This window comes from Crocodylus siamensis, chromosome 1, assembly GCF_052110815.1.
Source record: "Crocodylus siamensis isolate JL-2025a chromosome 1, ASM5211081v1, whole genome shotgun sequence".
In the NCBI taxonomy this organism is placed as follows: Eukaryota; Metazoa; Chordata; order Crocodylia; family Crocodylidae; genus Crocodylus; species Crocodylus siamensis.
In genome coordinates this window covers 169,040,989-169,062,714 of record NC_143395.1, presented here as the reverse complement: position 1 = coordinate 169,062,714, position 21,726 = coordinate 169,040,989, and the positions used below count along the sequence as shown (strand labels likewise).

General features: G+C 44.7%; 1 protein-coding gene across 4 annotated transcripts in view; it reads left to right on the top strand.

The window, feature by feature from the left end:
- Positions 1–13,655, top strand: part of LYPLAL1 (lysophospholipase like 1) — a 43,548-nt gene extending 29,893 nt beyond the window's left edge. For 3 of the 4 annotated variants that reach the window (XM_090048774.1, XM_090048764.1, XM_090048782.1), the window contains 2 exons: positions 11,437–11,552; positions 12,292–13,655. In XM_090048774.1, coding sequence (XP_089904900.1) covers positions 11,437–11,552; positions 12,292–12,531 — 356 coding nt within the window. In that variant the 3' untranslated portion in view covers positions 12,532–13,655. Of the gene's footprint in view, positions 1–6,630; positions 7,436–11,436; positions 11,553–12,291 lie in introns of those variants that run through there. The other variant, XM_090048755.1, reaches the window with a different exon arrangement.
- The last annotated feature ends 8,071 nt before the right edge of the window (positions 13,656–21,726 follow it).

The window sequence follows — 21,726 nt, the reverse complement described above, 5'->3', positions numbered from 1 at the left end:
AACTGCGTAAAAGGAACTGTAGTGTATAATAACGATGCATTTCTGTCTTCTCCTGTGCAGTGGTAGTATGTAGTTCTGCTTTACAAAAGATAAGGCAGGTATATGTCCTGGGTGACTCGCTCAAAATTAAACAAAATGTAAATATTTCAGGAAGCATAACAAGCAAGGAGTTTTTTATATAGGGAGAATTTAATATTGATAAGTGTTATTTCCTTAATATCAATCTTCATTAGTATTAAAATTTATGCAGTGAAATATTTAATATTATATTTTTGTTAATGATTTGAAAGAAGGGAATAAAGAACATATTAAATCTCTTTAAAGATCATGTATTTGGAAATGTTGGTCTTGCAGTTGGCATTTAACAAACAAATCATATGCGTCCTATGAGAGGGCAGAAAGAGACATTTTTAAAAGGAGATTAACTATGGAAAAGCAAACAGTAAATTAGATTCAAGTATATAATTCTTTACAAGCATAAAATGGGGAAACACAGTTTATGACTATGAGTGTTGAAACGTATTTTGGAACACAGAGGTACTTCTCTTGTCATTTTATGTTAGTGTGACTACATGCAGAACTTTATGTTAATTTCTGGTCACTTTATAACCAGGAATATTGACAAATTGACTATGGATATCTACAAGTAAGTAAGAAAGACCCTTAATCATTTAGAGTGTGTGTATGTGTATATGTATGTATGTATATGTGTATATCTATATGTATGTGTGTATATATAAAAATAAATAATGTATACTAAATGATTAATGGTCTTACTATATATACACAAATTGGTCGGAATTCATGGAAGACAGACTGACCCCTGAGGAATGATTTTAAAGCTGAATATTTAGTGAATGTATTTCTCTCTCTCAAATGTATGCTAAATGATTATGGGTCGTGTGCGTGTGTGTAAAATATTTTTACTTGTATATCTATATAAGACCCTTAAACACACACACACACTAAATATGTTCAGTATATATTCAGATTTAAAATCATTCCTCAGTAGTCAGTCTGTCTTCTATGCGTTCCCACCAACTTGTCAATATTCCTGGTTTTTATTTATTTATTTATATTTCTGGTTTGTGTGTGTGTGTGTGTATATATATTAAATGATTAAAGGTCGTACTTATTCACCTCAGCCTTAAAATGATGATTTCAGCTCCACTCTACTGTAAATCAATGATTTAATAGAACATTTTTCAGTCTCTGATTTCTGTAAAGCAGAAAAGCATCAGCGAGAGAAACTTTGGGTCTTCCATTGTGTAGTCTGTGTGTTAGAGAAAGGTATTTATTCCTGCATGTAGTAAAACAAACCCAGAAAACTGAACATTTCAAAGCGAGGAGCAGGGGATCAAATACAATAGGGGTTGCCAACATTTTGGCCTGTGTTCAAGGCACCTCTAAGAGAAGTGTTAGATAAAGAGTCCTTTGTTCTGAATGACAAAACTAACCATTCTTTCTGAGACCAAACATTGAGTGAAAAATAGTAGGTTATGAATAATGCAAATAAATGAATACAGCTGAAACATGATAGTAAGCAAATGTATAGATTCTTGGATATGAATGTACAGCTGAAGTGACAGATTTTGCTACACATAATGCACCCAGCTCACATTTCACAGGCATTTAAATTGGGAGTAACGTTGTGGAAATCAATAGGTTTAAGTGGAATTAAGCCTGGATCTTACTTTTATATAAATATTTTATTATGAAGCATCTGAAAGCCCTCTATAAACTGTACATGCAGGAATTTCTTTACCTGCCACAGAAGCATGGCAGCTGTTTTCAGAATGCTTATCTTCATCAGGAGGGAATAAAATATTTGTGAAGAGTGCACCCCATGGTAGGGAGTTACCTTATATGTACCTCAGCCTGGGTTAAATCTCATGCTTTTAATGTGGTTGCCACACATGTCAAGATCAACCTCAGTTCAGATTCTTTATTTTGACAGTGAGGATGTTAAATGTGCTAACTGAAGCCAGTTTAAGTCTCATCTGACTATGCTGATGATGAGCAGTTTATGCCATTGAGTCCTGCAAAGTTCATATTATTGCCATAGCCTGACATTCTTTTTCACTGCCAGCTGCTAATCTTCAGTGGTGATGCACACGAATGATGGGACTATCACAGAAGCAGGTTTGAGCTCCATTAAAGTGATAGTCCGGTGCTTTCATTTTTCACGTCCTTGTGAGACAAGGTATTTAGCAGAATTCAGATTCATTGGAATCTCACAGGCCATGCCGTGAGCCCTTCTGCTATGGCCTTGAGCTTGCAACCTCTGGGCTGTCGACTGTGCATCTTAGAACCAGTCTGATGCTAGCTTTAAAGAAAAAAGCCTTGCTGATTTGGGGCCCATACACCTGGATTTAAGCTTCTGAGTGTCTTACTGACTTAGTGGGATTACCAGCATGCTTAGAGTTAGGGCATATGGTTAAGTACTTTGCTGAATCAGGGGCACAGGGGAGTATAGTGCTGTTTGATCAATGTTCTTGACATACAGCAGAAGCCATTAAAAGGCAAACATTTTTGCCAAGATGAATATGGGCAGGCAGTGTGGGGATGCAGTCAGGAAGGCCAACCGCACCTTGTCATGCATCCACAGATGCATCTCGAGCAGGTCCAAGGAGGTGATCCTCCCCCTCTATGCGGCACTGGTCAGGCCGCAGCTGGAGTACTGCATCCAGTTTTGGGCGCCGCACTTCAAATAGGATGTGGACAATATGGAGAGGGTCCAGAGAAGGGCCACTCACATGATCAGGGGGCAGCAGGGCAGGCCCTACAAGGACAGGGGACCTGAACCTGTTCAGCCTCCATAAAAGAAGGCTGAGGGGGGATCTAGTGGCTTGTTACAAACTAGTCAGAGGGGACCAGGAGGCACTGGAGAAGCCCCTGTTCCCCTGAGCACTGCCAGGAGTGACTAGAAATAACAGTCGCAAGCTGGCAGAGGGTAAATTCAGATTAGACATCAGGAGGCACTACCTCACTGTCAGGGCAGCTAGGATCTGGAACCAGCTTTCAGGCAAAGTGGTGCTGGCTCCCACCCTGGGGGTCTTTAAGACGAGGCTTGACAATCCCCTTGCTGGGGTCGTTTGAGCCCAGTACTCTTTTCTGCCATGGCAGGGGGTCAGACTTGATGATCTGCTCAGGTCCTTTCTGACCCTACTAACTATGAAACTGTTTACTAGCTCTTAAGCATTAACTGCAGAAACCTCTAGTTGAAAGTGGAAGGAAAAAATGGTAGTAATTTCAGATTACTTCTGTGTGGAATCTATTGGTAAGTGCTATTTTTTTCAATGGTAACCATTATAATTAGTGAGTGTATGAGGGGGTAGAGGTTAGGGGAATCAGGAGTCTTGAGTAAAGTCTCTTTACTTTCCATCTATCTAAAATTAAAACATTTAACCTCATCTTGATGAATATCAAAAAAGAATATGGTAGGTATTGCCAGAAGCATTATATATTCCATGCTGTTCTTTATATTGAGTTCATTGGTAAGTAAGTTAATATGTACTTACCCTAGGCATTTTGTATATGTTTTATACAATAGATCTTTCTTTTTGTATTGTCACGGTGTACATTTTGTCTTTGCTTCATTTTAATATTTTGATCCCTTTTGAAAATTCCTTCATTGAACATGTCTTTTGTATTATGTCAAATTTAGATTGAAATACTATCGTTTTGTAATCATACTATTTTGCCTCCAGCTATAAATACTCATTTAAATCACAGCTTGTTCAGCATTTTCTATACGGAATTTACCCAGAAGCTATTGTGGTATCAAGTGATAAATTGCAGGTTTTTTCCTGAAACCCCAATTCAAGGAACTAGCTGTTTGTATTACATTTTCTCATAGTAGTATGAGCCACATGAAAGTACCATTACCTAATTTTCTTATACACAGAAAGTGACTACATTGTCAAAGACTGCTTGTGAGTAATTGCAGATAACATTGCCAGATTGTGACTAACCAGGTGCAACATGTTAGATTAAATCATTTACAAACGAGTAATGAGTTTTCAATGCGCACCTATTTAAAAATGTTTAAAACAGAAAAATGTGCCTAACATTATACACACGCACACATATTGCCTTTGTATGATATGAGTATTTATACCTGTGTGTGTATAAACATAAAATAATCTCTTGGAAAGTGAAACACTTTTTATGAGTTGTTAATAGTATCATTCACAATTGTCAGGAGGAATGAGAGAGAGATTGTATCTCATTATTGAGAATAAAGCACATTTTAACCAAAGGCATCTTCCTGTGGGAATTCTATGTAATTGTAACATTATAGTAAATTCCCAGGGGGGACACTTTCCCCCCACCTCCTACTGTGAAGCTGTATTTTAAAATTGTGGGATTCTCTTTAATCTTCTTGTGAATTTTCTGTAATGCCTTTGCACTACATCAGTGGTTGGCAACCTTTTTCAGGCTGCAGGCTGCAATGACTAAGCTCCGATCAGAGGTGGGCATGCACTGGGAGTCACCACTTTCAGCACAGAAGCCTCCCTGCCCTCCTCTCCTCCTCCCCCCCCCCGTTAAATGTGATTGAAGCTCCCCATTGCTGAATGTTGCCAAAGCCCGACCTCTGTGAACTGTAGGTTTGATCCCTGCATTATATCATTGTGTTTGATACACAGATATATGCATCAAGGGAAACTTGGTTCTGGGAAAGGACAAAATAGTATCTGCATTGGCATTATGTTCATGGGTTTCAGGTGGGATGAGATCTTAGTGCATTTTTAAGTTGAAGCTAAAGCTTCCCCATATTTGTTCGCTTATGATGTATTAGACATTTCTTTCTTTCTTCTTGCCAGCATCTGACTTTTCTGAGGTAGCACAGATTCTATGGATTCCTGTTAAAATCTTCATGCTTTGCCTACCCATGCTTTCTCCTTCTAGTGGAGTGGTAATTGATTGGTTCAGTGAACAGTGTATAGTCCTGACTAAACAGCCATTCCAACTTTTAAATCTCCAAAGTCATTGGAAATGAAATAAAAGACAATACTGTGCCAAAATTAAATGGGACCATATTTCCTCTCTCCCTCTTTCCCTCCCTCTCCTTAGTGTGAGAATTTCTTACTTATTTAGCATCAGTTAACTTCTCAGCGCAAGCCAAGGGCATTTCTGCTAAGAATGTTGTTACATGTTACCTTTCCCAAGTCAGGGCTCTTAAGATGGGAGTGTTCATATGTTAAGATAGGAAAAGATGGGTTCTAAGAGAGTTCTTAAGACAGAACTCTCTTACAGTGGGGACTCTCTATCTTGACTTTGGGCAAGTCATGTTTTAGTAACATTAGACTGCTCCAAGGGGCCAGTATGAGTTGGGAGCAGTCCTGGATGCCTTCCTGGTCTAGAATGACAGTAGGAGAGCCAGCAGCCAGGAAAGTCCTAATGGTAAGACTTCCTCCCCCCTTACCATCTCTGTGCTCAAAATCGCGTCCCCTTCTGCTCCCATTCTGGGCTCATCCCTGACCCCAGGACTCCCCTCTCTCTCACTCCCAGGCCTTGGGGCTCACTCTCAGTTCCCAGCTCATCTGTGGGTGCGGGTGCTGTCCCAGGGGTGAGCCAACCTCTATCCTGCTCCAAGGGGAGTAGGCAGGGAGGGGGAATGCTACCAACCTCTGAAGTCACTTGCCGGACTGAGCCCAGCCTTCAAATAAGGAGCTGGGGGTGAGCCCAAGAGGCGGGGGGAGGGATAGGGGGGTGTAAGGTTGAGTGCTAGGGAATGGAGGGAGCTACTGGAGAACTATGAGCTTGGTGGCTTCTAGCCACACCCCTGCTTCCAGCCCTCCACTGGCAAGTCTGAGCAGTACAGGTCAGAGAGGGTATGAACCCTTAACATGCAACTGCTTGGACAACATGCTAACTTTAATGCCACCTAAGTTTAGCATGTCCTAACTGTAATGTAACAATACCCTAAGTGCTTGCTAATACTAATCTAATTAAACATCGGTAGTTCTGACCACCTTCTGTCAGCTTCCATGTGTCCTGGATAAGATTTCTAGGAAGGACAGCCAAAATGATGAGGCATGGAACAGGAGGCTAGGACTCTATAGTTGGAAAAAGAGAGAACACTTGATAGCGTTCTAAAAAATCATAAAAGGTGTGGACTACGTGGGCAGGGAGCTAGTGATCCCCAGGTCCCAGAATACCAGAACTAGGGGGCACCCACTGCAATTAGTAGGAGGCAGTTTTAAACCTAACAAGAGAAAGTACTTTATCCTATATGTAGTTAACTTGTGGAATTCATTGCCACAGGAAATGGTAGAAGCAGGTAGCATAGGCAGGTTCAAACAGAGTAGACAAATTAATGGATGACAGCTGTATTGTTGAACAGAATAGTTGAATGTTTCCTCTGGCATCTCTAAATGAATATTTAGGTGGATGCAAAAGAGGGCAGTGAATAGGAAACAAATCACTCTAGATGTATCTAATTAAGTGCTCTCCCTTTAGCATCCTCTGCCACTGTTAGAGGTAAGGTACTGGGCTAGATGGAGCATTGGTCTGACCCAGTATGCCACTGCTTATGTTTTTGTGTAGGAATTGTTCCAGCAAAGGAATCTGCTTCAAGTTTTCCATTAACTAGACAAAATAATGTGATGGTCTAAAACAGTGATACCCAACATCTGGCTTGCAGGCTGAATCCAGGCCATGGAACTCCCCACAGATCCAGCAAGTTGGTGGTGAGGGGAGTTGTAGTAGTGTTAATTGCCATGGCTTCCATCTAGGGCCAGGCTGACCCACCAAATTGCACTTGTGGACTAATCCTGCATGCCAGCCCCATCTTGGATGGGCAGGGAGTAAACCAGTAAAGCCAAGGCTCCAACTGTACTCCAGCTAGCTTCCAGCATCAAGGACAATAAAAAGTCCTTTTTCAGATATGTGGGGAGCTGAAGGAAAAACAAGGGCAACATTGGACCCCTGCTGAACCAGATGGGACAGCTGACAACTGATGCCCAGGAAAAAGCCAACCTATTACGTGGTTACTTTGTGTTGGTCTTTCTTCTGTCCCATGGGACGCCTATGCCTACTACTGGACTAAGAGGTACGGATGAGGAAGATCCCCTGCCCTCCATCAATACTGACCTCGTGAAGGAACACCTTGAGAGGCTGGATACCGTCAAGTCAGATGGCCCTGACAATCCACACCCCAGGGTACTCAAGGAGCTGGCGAGCATCATAGCCCAGCCCCTGGCATGGATCTTTGAGAACTGGCGCTCTGGTGTAGTGCCCGAAGACTGGAAGAAGGCCAATGTGGTGCCTAGCTTCAAGAAAGGGAGGAAAGTAGATCCGGCTAACTATAGGCCCATCAGCCTGATTTCTATCCCGGGGAAGGTCTTAGAAAAGCTTATTAAAGAGGCCATCCTTAATGGACTGGCCAACGCTAACATCCTGAGGCATAGCCAGCACGGGTTTGTTGCAGGTAAGTCTTGCTTGACCAGTCTCATTTCCTTCTATGACCAGGTGACCTATCACCTGGACAAGGGAGAAGAGATTGATGTCATATATCTTGACTTCAAAAAAGCCTTCTATCTGGTATCCCATGATCACCTCTTGGTGAAACTGGCCAATTGTGGCCTTGGGTCCACCACGATCTGCTGGCTGGGAAATTGGCTCCGTGGTCAGACCCAGAGGCTAGTAATTGACAGAAGTCAATCATCATGGTGCCCCGTGACCAGTGGGGTCCCCCAAGGCTCTGTTCTTGGGCCCATATTGTTCAACATCTTCATTAATGATGTGGACATTGGAGTCAGAAGCAGACTGGCCAAGTTCGCTGATGACACCAAACTTTGGGGCAAAGTATCCACACCAGAAGACAGGAGGGTGATCCAGGCTGACTTGGACAAGCTCAGCAAATGGGCAGATGAGAACCTGATGGTGTTTAACACTGAAAATGCAAGGTTCTCCACCTTGGGAGGAAAAACCTGCAGTATCCTTATAGGCTCGGCAGTGCTACACTGGTTAGCACTATGGAAAAAAGAGACTTGGGGGTCATCATCGACCACAAGATGAACATGAGCCTGCAATGCGATCCTGCGCTAGTAAAGCGACCAAAACACTGGCTTGCATCCATAGATGCTTCTCAAGCAAATCCTGGGACTTCATTCTCCCCTTGTACTCGGCCTTGGTGAGGCTGCAGATGAAGTACTGTGTCCAGTTTTGGGCCCCACAATTCAAAAAGCATGTGGAAAAGCTTGAGAGAGTCCAGAGAAAAGCCACTCACATGATCAGAGGTCAGGAAAACAGACCTTACGATGACAGGCTGAGAGCCATGGGACTTTTGACTGGAAAAGCACAGGCTCACGGGTGATATGATGGTCACCTATAAATATATCAGGGTGACCACCAGTATCTGGAGGAATGTTTGTTCACCAGAGTGCCCCAAGAGATGATGAGGTCAAATGGTTATAAACTCCTGTAAGACTCTTTCAGGCTTGACATAAGGAAGAATTTCTTTACTGTCTGAGCCCCCAAAGTCTGGAATAGCGTGCCATCAGAGGTTGTTCAAGCACCTACATTGAACATCTTCAAGAGTAAATTGGATGCTTATCTTGCTGGGATCCTATGACCCAGCTGACTTCCTGCCCTTCATGCAGGGGGCTGGACTTGATGATCTTCTGAGGTCCCTTCCAGCCCTAATGTCTATGAAATCTATAGATCAGTCCCACAGATCAAACCTGCCCATAGGATTGAACCCACAGACCGGCCTTGTGATATTTATCTAGCCCATGGGGCCAGAAGGCTGTACACCAGTTGTCTAAAATCCTGTTCCTAACCAACAAGTGTAGGTCACTTACAGGTTCATAGAATCATAGAAGTAGGGTTGCAGGGGACCTTGTAGATCTTCAAGTCCGACCCCCCTGGCCTGGGCAGGAGAAAAAACTGGGCTCAAATGACTCCAGCCAAGTAGGCATCAAGCCTCTTCTTAAAGACCCCCAGGGTAGGAGCCAGCACCACTTCCCTTGGAAGTTGGTTCCGGATCCTAGCCACCCTGACCGTGAAGTAGTTCTTACAGATGTCTAATCTACTCTCCAACAACCTATGGCCATTATTCCTTGTTATGGTAGGGGACACTAGGGGAAACAGTGTCTCTGCCAAACCCTTCTGGTCCCCCCTAGTGAGTTTATAGATGGTCACCAGGTCCCCCCTCAGCCTTCTCTTGTGAAGGCTGAACAGGTTCAGGTCCCACAGTCTCTTATTGTAGGGTCTGCCCTGTTGTCCCCAGATCATGCGGGTGGCCCTCTTCTGGACCCTGTCAATGTTGTCCATATACCTCCTGAAGTGGGGCGCACAGAACTGGACACAGTACTCCAGCTGTGACTTGACCAGTGTCACATAGAGGGGGAGGATCACCTCCTCGGACCTGCTTGAGATGCATCTGTGGATGCACAGCAAGGTCCGGTTAGCCCTGCCAACCATGACCTCGCATTGTTGGCCCATGTTCATCTTGGAGTCATTACTGACTCCAAGATCCCTTTCTGCCTCCGTGCTCTCAAGAAGGGAGTTGGCCATCTTATAAGTTGCTGCTGGTTACTACTGCCCAAGTGCAGCATCCTGCACGCATCCTGTTTTTGTTAGCCCACCCCTGTAACCTATCCAGGCCTTGCTGCAGTCTTTCCCTCCCTACTAGCGTGCTCACCTCACCCCAAATTTTGGTATCATCAACAAATTTAAACAGGTAGCTTTTCACTCTGTCATCCAAATTGCTGATGAAGAAATTGAACAGCGTGGGCCCAAGGACTGAGCCCTGGGGGACTCTGCTGCCCACTTCCCCCCAGGTCGAATATGACCCATCCACTACCACCCTCTGAGTACGACCCTTCAGCCAATCTGCAATCTGTCTGACTGTGTAAGCATCAATGCCACAGTCACCTAGTTTTTTAATGAGGATGGGGTGGGAGATAGTGTCAAAGGCTTTGCTGAAGTCCAGAAAGACTACGTCCACGGTGACACCTGCATCCAGTGCTTTTGTGACCTGATCATAAAAGGCAATCAGTTTGGTCTGACATGACCTGCCCCTAATGCTGGTTGCCCTTGAGCATCATCCCTGAAGCCGGCCCATCGCAGATGTGCTCCTTGAGGATCTTCTCAAAGAGTTTCCCTAGGATTGAGGTAAGACTGACGGGCCTATAGTTGCCTGGGTCCTCCCTCCTCCCTTTTCCCTTTGCCACACACAACTTCTTTTTTTTAACTGGGGTCCCACACCAGGGTTGATCTGCATCTGGGAAGAGGAGGCAGAGCTCTAGGTCTGTGCTGATGACCCTGGAGAAAGCTCATGGTCTGAAGGGCTGTCCCCAGAAGAGTTGTGACAGTTCCCCTCACCCTTTGCTTAGAACTCCTTAGTAGCGAGAATGACAGGGATTCCTCTGATATGGAGGACACCCAGGACTCATTAGCAGAGGAAGCCTCCAAAGGCTCATTCCTTTCCAGCAAGCGAGTGCAGGGAGAAGCTGCCCGAAATGTGGGAAGAATTTTGGCCACCCCTCTCTCCTGGCCTAGCACAAGTGCAGCAACACAGGGAAGGGGTCATAGCATAGCACTGTCCACAGTGTGAAAAGGGCTTCAGGCGTACCCTGCACCAAGTCACAGAAAGATTCTCTCATCCCTTCCCCCTTAGGACATGCTACTGTGGGGAGGGAAATGATAGGGGATTTAGGGGGACAAGTGCTTGGGTGGATGGCAAAGGGTGTTTCTGGACTGAGGCGCAGGAGGCTTTTTATAAGCTATTCTGTTCTCTTACTGTAAGCAGCCCTGAGATTTCATTGGGTATGGCAGCATATTCATCACTTAAAAAAAATAAAAACAAGACCTATTTATCCTTCTCAAAAGATAGACTAAGAATTACGTGGGCACAGAAAACATTTGGTTCTCTCGCTCTTCAGAGGTATGGATGCCTTTACAACAGGAATGTGGTACATCAGTGAAGCAACTTGCCTCTTACACCTCTCTTATACCTGTGCAAAGTCAGATTGGGTGCATGATGTAGTGATCAGGTAGTATTGCTTGCCTGCATATGTTAGGTGCTTGATTGTTTTAAAGTAGAAAAGAAATCACCAAAGAAGACTACTGCTGACTTGTCCCTATCATGGAATTCTTGACATTATTTGGAAGGCATGTAGTTATAGTGTCTGAACAGCTGTCAAACTGTTGAATAAAATAGTAGAATTGTGGTGCATTTCCCATCTTCTCCCAAAAATGAATTGTAAGCAGTTTTCAAACTGTCCAGATTCTTGAATAGAACTTCACTTAGCTTTAGGGATGTAATTGGTGTGTGTGCGTGGTGAATGTATATGTTTGCATTTTTTTCTTGTTACACACCATGATAATGCAAGTATCTTTTAAAAAGCTAAAACCAAAAATCAAACCACACTTTAGATTAACAAAATGCAGCTAAATGCAACCCTTTTTTTGCTTGTGTTTTAGGTGGTTTTTCAATGGGGGGTTGCATGGCGATGCATCTAGCCTATAGGTACCATCAAGATGTGGCTGGAGTCTTTGCTCTTTCCAGTTTTCTCAATAAGACATCTCTTGTTTACCAGGTGAGTGTGTGGCATGCTTTCCTCTGGCTCTTCCCCTCCCCCACCCCCACTCCCAAATACTTTTTAGACTGAATACAAATTTAATCTAAAAAAAAAATAAAAAAAGGAGTCAGTCATTATGGTATAACAAAGCACAGAATATTCCTGACTGAGTGGAATTGGCACCACTTGGTCCCTAATTCACAGGATATGCCCTGATTTGAGAACATTAATAAGCAAAATGTCATAAAGAACATTTGGGAATAAAGATGTGAAATGCCCCAACTTTAGACATGGCTTGGGTGCACTTCTGAGGCATCCCAGGGTGCTTTCACATCTTTAGTGCAATGGTGTAGTCAACAGAGCTAATAGCATACTGGAATTCATTAGCCAATGTGGCACAAGCACAGGTGAGAAAGTGATACTTCCTCTCTACTTGGTGCTGGTGAGACCCTAGCTGGAAGTAGTGTGTCTGGTCTGGGTGCTGCACTTCAAAAAAGCTGTGGAGAATCTTGAAAGGGTCCAAGAATGACTAAAGACCTGGAGGACAAACCTTATGACAGACCTTTTTTAAAAATACCTGGTAAATTATAATAGTCATAGACTATCCTGCTGTCACTTGAGTTGGCATGACTTTTTCTTTTGATGTTACTTGAAGCAGGACCAGGCCTTGTATGTAAACTTTGCTATGTAGTATTTTAGTACATTGGCATTTCGTTTGCTTGTTCTAAAAATCTGTATCTTTTGCTTCCTCCTCCAGGCTTTACGCACAAATGACAGTATTCTTCCTGAGTTATTTCAGTGCCATGGAACTATTGATGAGTTAGTGCTCTACTCATGGGGTGAAGAGACCAACAAAACATTAAAATCATTGGGAGTAACAGCCTCATTTCTCAGTTTTCCAAATCTTTATCATGAATTAAAGAAAGATGAGCTGGAAGAACTGAGAACTTGGATCTTTAAAAAATTGCCGGAGGAGATGATAAAAACAAATAAATGAAGAAACACTTTGCATCATCTTTTTTTTCTTTTTTTCTTTTTAAGGCCACATTCAGTCAGACCAACTCATATTTCCTAGTTATAAATACAACTGTATATGAACCCTGGTATTATTCCCAGGGTCCGTACATCCTGATCAGCTTGATGTTAAATTATTAATCTTGTATATTTTTATTATCAATATTGAAAACATGGAAGACACAATATTATGTGGAAAAAGTTAACTGTATTGAAATAATGTTTAAAATAGCCCATCTTCATGTTAATATGTATCCCTTAAATATACTAGATCCTTTTTGGTTCTGTGTTCTTATATTCTAGGAAAAGAGACCAACAGCCTGAGTTGGTGAATAGAAGTTGCTTAGTGTAGCTAGATGCTTTCAAGTATGCACGATCGGTTGGGATATACCCTAGGGCAGCAGTTCCCAAACTCTGACAGATTGCGCACCACCAGTTCAAAATGATACAACTTTAAGTGCTACCAGAAAACTTTTCAGTTCAACCTTAAGTACCACCAGCAAATACTTGTCATATAAAGTAATTATAATAAATCTGTTAATGCACACTGCTGACAGTTGTATGCACCACCAGTGGTACGCTTACCTCAGATTAGGAACCGCTGCCCTAGAGTAATGAAGGAATTGGCTGAGGTAATTTTAGTGCCATTGGCTATATTTTCGTAGAACTGGAAATCTGCTGAGGTTGTGGATAATTGGAAAAGGGCCAAATATAGTACCAATCTTTAAGAAAGGGAAGATCTGAGGAATTGCAGACCTGTGAGTCTGACCTTGACATTTGGAAAAATAGAGCAGAGCGTCAAGAAAACTATTTTGAAGTACCTAAAAGAGAACCTGTGGAATATTGCAAAGTACCTGGAGGTAAGCACAGTGATCAGCAAAGACCCTGGTTTTCTCTGTTTAAAAATCACACATTCTCTGATAAAAATAGCGAATTCTCTTATTAAAACCCCCAAAGTCCGCATTTTTCCATGGTTGACATGAAGCACCACTATGTATATAGGTATCAGTTGAACACAATATTTTATTGATATAGTTACAATTTTAAAACAATTTGAAAGCCTACCAGTGCCTCAATCATTATAATAAAATTCTAAATACTTTTATGTATTGGTGTTTGATCTTGTTTTTTTTATCATGGAAAATCAGAGCTCCCTTTGCTCACCAGGATGCAGGTCCGTTTCTGTCGCCCCCGCCTTTCTGCTCTGGTGCTGAGCAGCCTTGATAATGCTGGTGCCCTGCCAATGCCATTGCCCCTCACTTCCAAGCTACAGCCCCCTGCCTCTGCCGGTACCCTTCACTCCAAGCCCACAGCCCTCTGCCAGTGCCCTTCACTCCTGACCCGCATCCCCCTGGATCTTGTGTCCCTCACTCTTGACCTGCTGGTGCCCCTTCTGACCTGCAGCTCCCTGGCCCTGCTAGTGCCCCCTCATTCCCCACCAACAGCCCCCTGTAGCCCTGCCAGAGGGATATTCCAGCTGCTAAGGATACAGGTTCAGGGACCCAGTTCAACAGCTCCCTGCTGCCCCCAGCAGCACCTGATCCCCAGCTGCCAGCTTTGGTTGCAGCAGCTGCCACCTCCCACTGTGAAGCGCAGGGCCCAGCTCCCCCAACCCCTGCAGGCAGCATGGTTGGAGTGGAGCCTGTGGTGCAGGCGGATGCAAGCTGGTGACTGTGGGCTTTGGACTCCCTACCATGCTATCTTCCCCTTGAGGACCTCTGCAGCCTAGTAGGCGAGACCCAGTGCAGGAGAGCAAAGCAGGGCAGGGAGGGGAGGCTTGGTGCTACTGCCAGGAGCCCCCTGCCAGCCCAACACCAAGGGGAGGCACAATTCTGTGCCAACACACCTGCTGCTGCCAGAATAGCAGAGGAGGCCTTGCCATGGCAGCATGGAGCTCCCGGAAGCGACACCAATTCTCCCCACCCTGCTCTGCCTTGCTGCACCAGGTCCTCCCACCACTGGGCCACAAAGGCCCTGGGGTGAAGGACAGCTAGGTGGGGAGACCTGAGCCTGCAGCCGCCAGCCCGCATCTCCCTGTGCACAAGTCTGGGGGTCACATGCCCTATATGATTTGCCCCCCAAAGATTGTGCACTGTAGTGGGGAGCCAGCCCCACTGTCACCCCCCAGATGCACTGCCTGTGGTTCCACCCCACTCCCTTCTTGGGCCCTACAGCTGCACATTCCTGTCCCTGATCCAGGCACCACCTCAGCTGGGTAGCACTCCCAACCCCAGCCCTACTAATCTCCTTCCCTCCCTTGCTATGGGGACCTCAATTCTCCCATCCCCCCAGACTAACCTGCGGGGAGCTGTCAGAGCTGCTGACCAGGGTGCCTGGCTGCCACGTGAATGTGTGTGCACACATGCACATGGTGCCCCCTGCCTGATCAGCCTTCCACTCCCTCGAGCCCCTTGCCGGCTAAAACTCTGCTTGCCTGCAAAAGTAAACTCGTATTTTCCTGTTTTTCTCCTTTAAAGGAGAAAATCTGCTTTTTCCTCCTTAAAAATTCATGTTTTTCTGCATTTTCCCATGGCAAACAGAAAACTTGGATCCCTGGTGATCAGAATCAGCCAGCATGGATTCATCAAGAGCAAGTCATGCCTGGCAAACCTGTTCTCTTATGATAAGGTAACAGGCTCTGGGTGGATGTGGGTGAGAGGGGGGTGGAAGCAGCAGATATGATATACCTTGACTTGAGCAAAGCTTTTGACAGTCTCCCACAACATTCTCATTGATAAGCTGAGAAAAAAACAAACTAGCTGGAATTTCTGTACGATGGATACACCACTGGTTAGATCATCCCGTTTGATGAGTAGTCATCAAGTGAGGTTCCCCAGGGGTTTGTCTTGGTTCCAGTACTGTTTAACATCTTCATTAGTGGTTTGGACCAGTGGTACTCAACCTACAGCTCATAGCTAGATCCAGCCTATAGAGCCATTGCATCTGGCCTGCAGCTTGGAAAGAGCCTGGAAGAGAGAGACAACAATGATTAGGGGCCTGGGAAACAAAGTGTGGCAGTGTACCTTTGGTGCCTGCCACTTTAAGGACTGAGGCAGGCAGCCAGCAGGTGCCTGATGAGGGCAGTCATTTTCAAACAAAGGCCAGCCAGGCAGAGTCAGCAGTTTGCTGCTTGCAGCCAAGGGAGCAGCAACATCCAGCTCTCTTGTGTCATGGAATGCCTTGGAGATAAGGTGAGGCTATGGGTACAGAGGAGGCCTCATTGGTCCTGGATGTGACCTGAAACTGTACCCTGCCAGGATAGGCTTGGTGGGACAGCCAGTGGCATGGCAGCCCCACTTAAATACCAGGATCATGAACTTCCCTGGTGTACGATGGGTCAAGGCACCTAAACCCCAGCCCCCACTGAGTGGGTTACTAAGAGGGAGGAGTGGGGGTAGACACAGCTGCAGCCACCTAAGCCTGCAGGATGTCCCAGAGAAGAAGCAGTTGTGTGGCCTCAAAGAGGGGGTAGTTGTGTGGCCCTGAGAGAGCAGGGGTATAGGTGGGCCTGCCCACAGTAGGGTGCATCTTCAAAACCTGAAGAACTAGGCATAATGCAGAGTTGAGTAGGTCTGAAGGGCAGCCCCAGGGGGTGTGTTTGTTGAGTATGGCTGAAGGACTGCCAGAAGGGCAGCACACTGGCCAACTCCCACATGATCAAGGTGTTGTGAATAAAAAGCCCAGTGAGGGGCTAGGGCAAATTTGGCCCTACATTTGGTCAATTGGCTGTCACTACCCAGGTCAGGGTTGTGGGAAAGGCCCAAGACACTGCATGTTGCCAGACAAGGCATGATTCAGATAAGCCTGATGGCCAAAAGGGTCACTCCAGGAGTGAGCAAGGCAGAGTGGATGGGGCACAGTATGGTGCAGCGAGCAAGAGACCCTTGTGAGAGGGGGGTGGCATGAGTGTGTGTGTGTGTAAGGTCTGGCAGAGGACTAATTTTAGTCCGTCTTGAGACCGGGAGTATGAGAACGTCTTGGATGCTATCTGTGAGGCATGGTCCATGGTGTAGGGGAAGGTACGGAGCTGTAGACAGTGCCCCTGGCATCCGGGCATGTAATGGGCAGCCTCCTGCATTTACTACCAATTTATTGTAATAGTAAAGTCGTGGCAGAAGAGACTGGGCAGACTGCCCTATGTAGATAGGTGGGCGGCCGACTTGAGACTCTGCCTCAAGCTTGCCCCCATCACACAAGGCTTATGAGGAAAGTCTGAAAGAACTAAGATTGTTTAGTCTGAAGACAAGAAGATTGATGGGGGGATTTGATAAGACTCTTCAAATACCCGAAGGGCAATTATAGAGAGGCTAGATGTTTCTCCATGGCTGGAGAGGACAGGACTAGGTACAATGGTTTCAAAATACAGCAGAGGAAATTTAGATTAGAAATTAGAAGAACTCTGAGAGTGGGTAAGCTTTGGAACAGCCTTCCTAGATATGTGGAACCTCATCCCTGGAAAATGTCAATGATAGGTTAGCTAGGGATGATCCTTGCCTTAAGCAGGGGGCTGGACCAGCTGACCCCATGAAATTCTATCTAGCCCTATTTTCCTAAGATGGAAAAATCTGTAAGAGGATTTTTTTAATGTATAAAAATAGCAGTATGGGGTATAAATGTAGCAGTATGCAATATGGCAACTTACATTTTAGTTAAAAAATATGGCCCTATTCCTGCCAAGATTTAAACATGTTTTAATTTCATGCACTAACAGCAGGACCCTTCCTGTGTAGAACTGAATTTGTGTGCAAAACCACATTGTGTATCGCCCCACAAAATTAAATATTGATGGTGTTTAATTTTTTATATTTAAAAAGTTATGATTAAGTGCTTTGGCCTCAGCGCTTTCATGCTTGTCGTTATGTACTGTTGTTATGATGATATTTCAGGGTCTAGCTCAGAATGAGCTGCTAAAACCATATGTGATCTTTAGCGTATAGAATAATGTTAAAGGTGTCATGATGATTGTAAGACATCCTGTTTTTGAGGATATCATTCTTTGGGCAGAGTGCCTGTAGAGGCTTATTTTTGCCAAGAGTTTTATTTTGGAGCCTGCAGTATAGTATTTTAAACCAGAAGATGAGGACACTTGACTCCTCTGTGTACATTTAAAAGAGTTGTAAATGATGACTGTGATATGAAGAAATCTCATGTCCCCATTACTTTATGGTGGATGATTCAATCCTGTGTCCATTTGATAAATTAACTTATGGTATAAATGTCTCTATTTCTGTCAGGTTTTTTGCTTTCCTTGTCCTCTGACCCACTTTTCCCTCCCCAAATTCAGTTATTTTACTGACATGATAAAGTATTCATATGTTGCCAAAGTCAATACATCCAAGTCTCTTGCTTAATCTCTTCTTTCCTCTTTGCTGAAGAGCAGATATAGGACACTGCTGTTCATTCTGTCATGAAGCAAAATGTTGCCAGTATTGGCTATGACTTAAGTAATATCAGCCAGCTACATAGGGCTGCAAGTTTTCTTCCTACCCTGGTGCACTGAGCTGTAAGCTGACTTTTACCTATCCTAAAGAGTAAGTGAAAGGGGAGCAAAAGTGTTGCTGTTCAGCTACAAGGCATGTAATTGGCAGTAGCAAGTAACAACTTCCTGCTGCTAAAAATATTTTACTTTATTTCATTTCACTAGCATTAGCAAGTCAACAGTCTGTTCTGAAAAACAGGACTTTAAATGGCACATGAAAACTCTGCTGTTTGAAATAAGAACTGAAAAACGTTCTCCCTGCTGCCCAAGGCCTTCTAATTATCACAAATTAAATTGAAACAGGTGTGCTCTGAAGCAGCTGAGCTAACATTGCCTTAGTGCAACCATAATTACAACCTGTGACAAGTAAAGTCTTAACATTGTAATAATGGTTGTCATTTTTTGTTTCTGTACCATTTTCTTCTCTTATTAAAGTTTCTAGCATGGGAGTATGTTAAGCACAAACATTTGGTGGTAACTCATTCTGGCAACAGGTGCCATGAGACAGGGAAAGATTGCAGACTATGCTGGCATTATGACTTTGTAATGAGATCAGGAAGGAATTGAAACCATGCTTCATAATCTCAACAGAATCTTTTGGATCGCTCTGTAAAAACATAGTGGATCTGGAGTTCTATTTGGTCCCCTTTGAAGGGTCAAGGACCAGATGTGAAGGTCAGATCAGATCTGAATTTCATCTTATTACAGATGTAGCCTGGATACAGGATATGTGATCATCTCTACTTGTTAATCTTCCTCACAGCTGTGAAGTAAGCAAATATTTTTCCAACTCTTGAAATACATGTAAGTTATACCACGTGTACATGTTGCTCTGATAATCATCATCTATACTCTAAGACCAGGGGCAGAAGTTAGGCATAAACCAGTTTAAGTAATCAGAAACTGGTTTACACTTGTAACAAACAGAAACTCAGTGCACAAAGCCAGCTTCAAAATGTATGAAACTGGTTTAAAATAAACCTGGTTGAATGTAGTATCAGACTTAACTGACTTGGGTCAAACTGGTTTATGAAACTTCTGTCCCAGACCTCTTCCTGGTTCAAGTTAAATCACAGTCCCCAGCATCCCAACATGCTTTGCAGCCATGGGCTGGGCTGGGCTGTGCTGTCTGCTCCAGCACAGAAGGGTTGTGGGGAGAGACAGGAACTGCCCACCCCCAGGCAAACTCTGTCAAGGGCTAGGGAGTGGGGTCAGGGGCTAGGGAGTGGGGTCAAACTTCCCTTCCCCCAAGGTTGGAGCTGCCCCTCTGCCCTGCTAAACTTACTGCTGCCTGTGACTGTGGACTACAAATCCCAGAGGCACCTGGAAACAGAAAGAGGAAGTAATGAGGAACCTTGCAGAGTCCTGCTGCTATAATTCTGGACTGAAAATTCCAGAAGCCTCGAGGGCAGCAGGAAGAGGAACTGAACAGACAACCCATGCTGGCTACGTGCCAGAGAGCCAGGCTTTAGTGCCTCCCGGCTTCCAGTCTGAGCCACTGCAGGTATGTGGCTGCATTTCCCGAATCAAAACTGAACGTCCAGTTGTTTCTCAGTTTAATTTGTACAGTTTAGACTAACCTGCAAAGACTGGATCAATTAAGTCTTGGGCTTTTTGACTGTCTGTACTTAGCCTAAAAGTCTATCCACTGATTTTTGAAAATATGAACATTAAAAAAATTGAGAAAAATTTCTATAGAATGTAAAAATGTTTCAGCTTGTAGCTGATTAGACTGAAATATAGGGAGTACAAAGTGATGTGTTCAAGGCTACCAAGTTAAGAGAAGATGGCTCAGCTTGTGTGACAGCAAGTGGCGGATTCTCAGCACGGCCAAGACTGAGGTGCTGATGGTTGGTTGTAGGAAGCAGCCAGAAAAGATCACAGAGGTAGAATTACTTCCTTTGATGGAGGTCCCACAGCTGTCTTTAGTTACTAGCGTTTGAAATCTGAGGGTTATTTTGGATTTCCAGCTGCTGTTTGGCAACCATATTTGCAGTAATAACCCTGGTAGCTTTATACCATCTGCCATGGCTGGGAGGTTGGCCCTTTTGGATGGTGCTCAGGTTTATTAACTCCACATTCTGCTGCTGCCATGTGCTATACCCAGAGCAACACCTACAAACACTTTGGAAGTGGAAATGGATGCAAAATGCAGTGGTTCACTTAGTGAGGGGAGCTTCTTGGTGAAGCATACATGGCCACAGGTCTGGGATCTCCAATGGCTTTCTGTCGGTAACTAGATGGAGTTGCCAGAGCCATCTTAGGTTGTGAAAGAGCTTTCTGTATATGACAGGCTGTCAAGTTCCCTTTTTGAATAATATTTTAATTTCCTTGGGGTGATAGGATGATATGCTTCAGGATAGCTAAAATAGGTGAATAGATTCCTCTAAATCAAAATAAATAGAACAAATATAATTTATAGCTGAAAACAGAATAAAGGATGTTTGATTCCCCTGTCCTTTACTTCCAAATATTTCTGAGCCTTTCATCTGAAGGTTTTCAGAAGTGGGTGGGCCAAATGGGTTTTGAAGCCCATGCTGTTAGAGCAGGAATTAATTAGTAGGCCTGTGCGAAGTGACTAGTATTTGCTTTGGATTCAGATTCAGCTGATTTCGGGGACAGCAATTTGATTTGGTAATTCAAGGAATAACGGTCACAAGCTGGCAGAGGGTAGATTTAGGCTAGATATCAGGAGGCGCTACTTCACAGTCAGGGCAGCTAGGATCTAGAACCAGCTTCCAAGAGAAGTGGTGCTGGCTCCTACCCTGGAGGTCTTTAAGAGGAGGCTAGATGTACACCTTGCTGGGGTCGTTTGACCCCAGTACTCTTTCCTGCCATGGCAGGGGGTCGGACTCGATCTGCTCAGGTCCCTTCCGACCCTAGAAACTATGAAACTATGAAATCACTGTCCAGAATCAACTCAGCTGCTGCTCAATCTCTAAATCAGCCAGGCCCCATCCCCCACCCACTCTCTGAGCCCAGCAATGGCTGACTTACCTGCCCCAGCTCCCGGCACTTCGGGGGAAAAAAAAGGCCCCGGTGCTCACTGAGTGCTGTTGAATGGGGGCAATCCCCAATGCCCCGTGCTGTGTGGGGGGCTCTACATGAGCCCCCCCGATCCCGCCCTCGCTCCCCCTACCTCCTATGGGTGCCCAAACCAGGCCAGCTCCAGCCCTTTAAGAAAGAAAAAAAAAACCCAAGAAAAGCCCTGCACTCACCACTTCTGCTGGGGGGAGGGGTGTCAATATCCACTGCCCCATGCCACATGGGGGGCTCTGCATGAGCCTCCAAAGCCCCAGGGCCAGTGCAAGAGCGGTGAGTCCCAGGGCTTTTCTGTTTTTTTTTCTTAAAGGGCTGGAGCTGGCCCAGGTGGTGCACCCATGTTGGGGGCTGGGGGTGGCGAAGGTGGGTCGAGGGGGCTGGCAGGGGTCCCCCCATGGTCCCCTCCCCCAGCCCTCCCTCCCCTACCCCTAGTACTTACCACTGGGGACTGCCCAAATCAAAGCTCTCTGAATCTTCTGAAGATTCAGAAAGCTTTGAATTGATTCAGACCTTTTAATTGGTCCCCTGATTCAATTCAGATTCAGAGATTTGGGCACCGCATAGGACCAAATCTCCTCTGAATTGAATCACCACCTGAAGCTTCACACAGGTCTATTAATTAGAAACTTGAGATTTTATTTTTTTACACAGACTTGC